Below are 6,643 nucleotides of genomic sequence, written 5' to 3' on the forward strand. Positions count from 1 at the left end.
GGCGGAGCTGTGGGTGAGGCCCGCCGAATACTTGATGGCCTCCATTTTGACCTGAGGAAGATACTCCGCAACGAGGCCCTATTGTATTGGACTGGGTTAAGTCCTATTGACATCCCGCTAGGGGATAATCTATCTATGTAAGTACAACATTGGTACGCTTATCCTTTTGTGCTTTTCTTGGTAATTGATTTAATGTCAATCTACAGACCGGATTATGCTAGACCATTCCACTAATCAAACTTTGAAGTGGGAACTAGCGCACCCCAACAACCTTAGGATAGAAGGGGATCAAGCCAGGGATGCTTGGTTTACACCCCCACCGCCAACGAAAATCAAGAAGAAAGGCACCAAAAAATCAAAATCGAACAAGGCGCCACCAGTGATTAGGTCACAAAGTGCCAAACAGCCTATAAAAGCTGAGCCAATCTCGGTGGCGCCACCACTACCAGAGGTGACCGTGCCGGCTAAACCCCTGGAGACAGCGATAATAGTCAGGCCGCCCGAGACCCAACCTTTGGCCGCCAGCGGCTACGACAGGTAAATCTTTGGAGACTCGGCCACGAGAGACGGGTATAGTGATAAGGTCTCCAGAAGAGGCTCCGTCGGGCAACAAGAAATGCAGTATAGACGACATCACTCCACCGGCTTCCCCGGGCTGCTCCTCTAAGTCCCAGGCCAAAGGAAAAAAGATCGGCTGTGGAGAAGGAGCCTCCAAGCCGCAAATCCAAGAAAGACCAGGGAAGGACGCAACGAGACTCTTCCCCTCCCATCTGGGCGAAACCTGCTCTCGAGTTTTTCTTAACGTTGCCACCCCGGGCACTTCATCTTCCTCCTTGTATATATCCCACAAAGTTCCGAGGGGATTCTAACCTGGAAGACTCCCCAGAAACAATAAAGGAGCGGCTCCAGCATTATGAACGTGAGGTTCTCCCTCATCTAGGCTTGATTGAGATCAACGAAAGCATGATCGAGGCTCATGTCAAGGTGAGGAGTGTCTTATGCGTAGCATTAATTCCTTCTGGTTATATATGAATCTCATCTTCTGCTTCGGATGGTCAGGTGGGGAAAGCGTAGGAAGTTCTCCGCCAGCGCCTATTAAGGCTAGAAAAGGAATATGCTCTTCAGGAGGATAAGATAGCATTCCTTCGGGGTCAGCCGACACAGCATGAAGCACCGGTCGTTACCTACAGGGCTGTGATAGAGCTGCAAGAGGAGACCGAGCGGACGGTACAGGCTCAGCAGGAGATCGAGGAGCAATTTGAAGATTACAAGGCTTGGACCAAGGGTCTCCACGAGTATGTGCAGGAATTGAAGAACCAATCCCTGGACGATAAAATCACCGTAGAGAGCGCGCATCAGGCCGAGAGACAAGCCAAGGAAGATGATCTGCATGCAGAATACTTGCTCGCCTATCAGGAAGAAAAGGGGAGGGCTGTGGTGGCTCAATTCGCGCACGAGCGATCGGGCTTGCAAAGGGAGATCGAGGCATTGAAACAGCAGCTAGCTGAGTCCCAAGCCCAAGAGGCCGACCTGCGATCTGAGCTAGCAAAGCTTGAAGCAAGTCAGAGGAGGCGCGGTAAACTCTTATTTTAACTGGGTTTTCAATAAGCTATCCGATAACTTTCCAGGGTCGGGGTAGTTACGCGGGACATGAACACTCGACTTTTGGATATTCACCGGGTGTGGGCAGAGCTTCCTGCTTCAGTGAGGGCTTCCTTCTCTGCGGCTTGGGCCGCCGGAGCGGGCCCCTCCTCTTCAATTCCTCAGGTGGCACGAGGCCAGGCCTTGGAGGCGGGGGCATCAACTGCAGCTTTGGTCGGCACCCAGGCTATCGAAGGTCTGGCCTTGACCATCCAAGGGAAACAAATCTCCCTGCCATCCCTAGTGAGCAGCCTCGATCAACCGATCCCGCTAAGCCGGCGTCGGAGGGTGAACCTTGAACTGTCCTAGGTGAACGAGGGTTAGGTTTTGCCCAGCTTACATTGTATCACATTCATCGTGCAAATGTAGTTTTTTCTTGCTTCTACGTGTACTTGCATATCCTCTCTCCGTTATAAACAAGTCACCATACGTTTCAATACGCAAAGTTCCTCTGCTCTTTCTCGGGATATTGGGTACTTCGCTAGTCTAGGAGAGTTCGCTAGTCCTAAGGAGAAAACATTCCAACTTCTCGCACTGCACCTTCGTGTCTTAGGCAACACGACTCCCAGGTAAAACGCTTCCTTGATTCTCGACTTCTGTCTCTCATTGTCCAGGGCAAGAGAAAATGCTCACGGTCGCGCACATCGTTATTCCCTGCCAAAATACTATGACCCCGGGCAAAATGGACTAACATATCCGGTGATAATGTGTGTCCCGGGTAGAAGATTTCCCGGATTCCCAATTGCGCGCCTTCTAAGTCCCGCATAAGACAAATGTCGGTGGACTTCCCGGGCGGGAAAGCCAGCGTTGGTAAAGCTTGATGATTACAGGGGCATTTAATGCCCAGATAGGATATCAGCCTCGAAAAGGGAGAATATACCTTTTTGCCACGACAGACTATATTCCTTAATGGCGAGTGACGTGAGAGGCGGCGTGATAAGCTTGTCATTCTTCGATATCACCACGTGTCCCCTGATGATAGGCCTTTGACAGAGGTTGTGGGAGAGAGACTCATAGTACGATGGGACGCGAACCATCGAAACTTAACCGTCGTGATCGAACGATTGGTTACCGAGCTAGTAGGGACGCGTCGAACACACGGATAAAAACTGCGGCTTCCACTGTTCGACTTATCTCCTAGGTTTTCTATCGGCATTGCTTCTTCGTGCTTGTGCGCTTGCGCTAATAGAGCTAGTGTTCTTCGCAAGTCCTTCCCTACCATGTCCGACTCTGCGGTTTGGTATGAGACCCTTCAGTCGACCTGTTCTCTCGATACCATCTCTCAACTCCAATCAGAGGGGAAAATCCCTGCAGACCATGAGGTTCTCCTCCCATCGTCGGAGGATAGGGCGCACAAACCACCATCGGATTTCCTTACCTTTTTCCAGGGTCAGATTAAAAGTGGTCTTAGGTTTCCCATACCTGCTTTCTTTCATGAAATAGTAAGCCATTTTTAAATTAGCCTTTTCCAACTAACTCCCAATTCCTATCGCATAATCTGTGCAACGATGATAATTTGTAAGGCGTTCAGGGTCCCGTTGAATGTACAACTCCTACAAGCGTTGTATAGTTTTTGCGGTGATAAAGGGCTGTATTATTTTAAGGGCAGGTCCAAGTATAGCTTCTTAGACGGTTTACCTGAGATACAAACCTGCCCGTCAGTGGGCTGCGACCATCAGTGACGCGGCTGAGAGAGCCGTGGAGGTTTGAGCATTGAGATACAACCCTGCCTGTCAGTGGGCTACGACCATCAGCAACGCGGCTGAGAGGACCGTGGAGGTCTGAGCACTGAGATACAACCATGCCCGTCAGTGAGCTGCGACCATTAGCGACGAGGCTGAGAGGGCTGTGGAAATCTGAGCACTGGGATATAACCCTGTCCGTCAGTGGGCCGCGACCATCAATGACACAGCTGAGAGGGCCGTGGAGGTCTGAGCACTGAGATACAACCATGCCCGTTAGTGGGCTACGACCATCAGCGATGCAGCTGAGAGGGCCGTAGAGGTCTGAGCATCGAGATACAACCCTGCCCGTCAGCGGGCTGCGACCATCAACGACGCGGCTGAGAGGGCCGTGGAGGTCTGAGCACTGAGATACAACCCTGCCCGTCAGTGGGCTGGCGACCATCAACGATGAGGCTGAGAGGGTCATGGAGGTCTGAGCACTGAGATACAACCGTACCTGTCAGTAGGCTATGACCATCAGCGACGCGGCTGAGAGGGCCGTGGAGGTCTGAGCACTGAGATACAACCCTGCCCGTCAGTGGGCTGCGACCATCAGCGATGCGGCTGAGAGGGCTGTGGAGGTCTGAGCACTGAGATACAATCCTGCTCGTCAGTGGGCTGCGACCATCAACGACGCGGCTGAGAGGGTCGTGGAGGTCTGAGCACTAAGATACAACCCTGCCCGTCAGTGGGATCCATGCCTAACCATCAACGACACGGCTGAGAGGGTCGTGGAGTTCTGAGCCAGGAGAAAGATCCATGCCTGTCGTAAGGCTGCGACCATCAACGACAGAGCTGAGAGAACCATGAAGTAATAATATCTGAAAGGTAGAGACGATCAATGTCCCTGCATTTCTTATATAAAACAAGGAATGTACAAGACATTGATAAGTACAAATAAAAGGATACAGGTCAGGTATAATAAGGGCAGAGATGCGTGGCATGCCAAGGCCGGGGAAGCTCATTGTTTTGTGAGTCGGCAAGTAGTAGGAACCTCCGTTGAGTCGACATACAACCCGGTACGGGCCTTCCCATCGCGGCTCTAGTTTCCCAACTCCTTCCAACGGTCTTCTTTTCTTCCAGACAAAGTCGCCAACATGGAAGGACCGGTGGCTGACGCGATTGTTATAAGCCAGGCTCATGCGCTGCCGGTAGGCGAACAAGCGGGTGTTGGTTTGCTCTCTGATTTCAGTGATCATGTCCAACTCAGCGGCTCGATGTTGAGCATTGTCCTCTGCGTCTTAGTAGGCTTCGACCCTTGTGGAGCTGCATCCGATCTCAACTGGGACTACTGCCTCACCTCCATAGACCAGATGAAATGGCGTCAATCCCGTGCTGTCCTGCGGCGTCGTCCGGTAAGCCCAGAGGATATCATGGAGCTCTTCCACCCAGGAGCCTCCTACATGATCCAACTTAATCTTCAGCCCTCTGACAAGCTCCCGGTTCACCACTTCTGTCTGTCCGTTGCTCTGGGGATAATATACAGAGGTGAAGGCCTGTTGGATGCCCAAGCCTTTGTACCATTCTTGTAGCTTCCGTCCTTGGAATTGTTTTTCATTATCTGAGACAAGCTTGCGAGGTATGCCGAAATAGCATACGATGTTCTTCCATAAAAATTTTAGGACGTTCTTCTCAGTAATGTTGGCCAGGGGTTCTGCTTCCACCCATTTAGAGAAATAGTCGACCGCTACCAATAAGAACTTCTTCTGTCCGGGACCAACAGGGAAAGGACCGACGATATCCATTCCCCATTGATCGAAGGGGCAGGAGACAGTGAAAGTCTTTAGAGGTTCCGCCGGCTGGTGAGATAATGCTTGGTGCTTCTGGCAACTGAGGCAGTTGCGGACTAGCTGAGCCGCGTCACTCTGCATGGTGGGCCAAAAGTATCCCGACAAGTAGGGTTTTACGAACTAGAGTCCGTCCTCCGGTATGGTTGCCACAACATCCCTGTGTATCTCTCGCAGGACATAGTCAGCCTCGTCTGACCCAAGGCATTTCAGCAGGGGTCGAGAAAATGCGCGCTTGTATAGTGTGTCCCCGATGAGGACGAACCGGGCAGCTCTCCTCTTGACCATCCGTGCTTGTTCTTGGTCATCAGGTAGAACCTCTTGCTTCAGAAAGGCAAGGATTGGCGTCCTCCAGTCTGCTGGTTCATCAGCCCGGGGCATCTGATCCACTTGTGCGATCAGCAGTTCTTGAATGGTAGGTTCTTCTAGCTCCCAGGTAGATAAGGAGCTCGCCAGCTTAGCCAAATCATCAGCCCTCTGGTTATCAGCCCGAGGGATTTTCTGCAACATGACTTCTTGAAATTCGGACTTCAGCTTCTCCACGGCTTTGGCGTAGCGCTTCAGGCAGTCATTGTGGACCTCGAAGGTGCCTTTTGTCTGCTGATCCACCAACTGAGAATCAGAGTGAATGATGACCCGCAGGGCACCCAAGTGTCTGGCCGCTTGTAACCCTGCCAAGACAGCTTCGTATTCGGCTTCGTTATTGGTGGCCTAGAAATGAAGCTTGACAGCAAGTTGTAGTGTGTCACCGTGAGGGGAGCATAGCAGGACTCCAACTCCACTACCGCCCTTGGTAGACGAGCCGTCGACGAAGACCTTCCACACTTTCCCTGCTGCATCCTGCTCTGTTACTTCCGTCAAGAAGTCTGCCAGGGCTTGTGCTTTGATGGCTGATTCTAGGTTGATATTGGATGTCATACTCGCTCAGTTCGATCGTCCATTTGACAAGGCGCCCTGAAGAATCTGGATTCAAGAGGACCCGACCAAGGTTGCTATTAGTGAGCACAATGATCGGGTGAGACAAGAAGTATGGTCGCAGTTTGTGGGCCATCAGGGTGAGAGCCAGTGCTAGCTTTTCCAGTGAGGAGTAGCGAAGTTCAGCATCCTTTAATATATGACTGGCAAAGTATACAGGACGCTGTACTTGGTCTTCTTGTTTGACCAATATACCCCAGGGCCTCCTCAAAGGCGGACAGATACACCCACAAAGGTTCATGTGAGACAGGCTTGGCCAATACAGGTAATTTAGTCAAGTATTGCTTCAGCTCCATGAAAGCCTGCTCGCACTTCTCATCCCAAGGAAAACTGGGTGGCTCGGCGTAGGACCTTGAAGAAGGGTAGACTCCTCTTCGCCGAGTGTTATATGAACTGGGACAGGGCAGTAATCCTTCCACCAGCCTCTGCACCTCCTTAGTGTTGCGAGGAGAAGCCATGTCTTTCAGCGCCCGGACCTTCTCAGAGTTGGCTTCGATCCCCCTTTCGGTGACAATA

The 6,643-nt window shown here is 51.6% G+C and overlaps 1 protein-coding gene across 1 annotated transcript; it reads right to left on the minus strand.

Moving 5' to 3' along the window:
- Nucleotides 1-5,275: 5,275 nt before the first annotated feature.
- On the minus strand, nucleotides 5,276-6,585 carry LOC141830566 (uncharacterized). The gene is made up of 3 exons (XM_074717970.1): nucleotides 6,323-6,585; nucleotides 5,976-6,270; nucleotides 5,276-5,863 (listed from the first exon to the last, which is right to left on the minus strand). Exons 1-3 carry the CDS (start codon nucleotides 6,583-6,585, stop codon nucleotides 5,276-5,278), a joined length of 1,146 nt encoding a protein of 381 aa, XP_074574071.1.
- Between the last annotated feature and the right edge of the window lie 58 nt (nucleotides 6,586-6,643).

The sequence above is a fragment of the Curcuma longa genome, chromosome 6 (genome assembly GCF_044706935.1).
Source record: "Curcuma longa cultivar G26 ecotype Majalengka, Jawa Barat chromosome 6, ITB_CL_G26_1.1, whole genome shotgun sequence".
Taxonomy (NCBI): Eukaryota; Viridiplantae; Streptophyta; class Magnoliopsida; order Zingiberales; family Zingiberaceae; genus Curcuma; species Curcuma longa.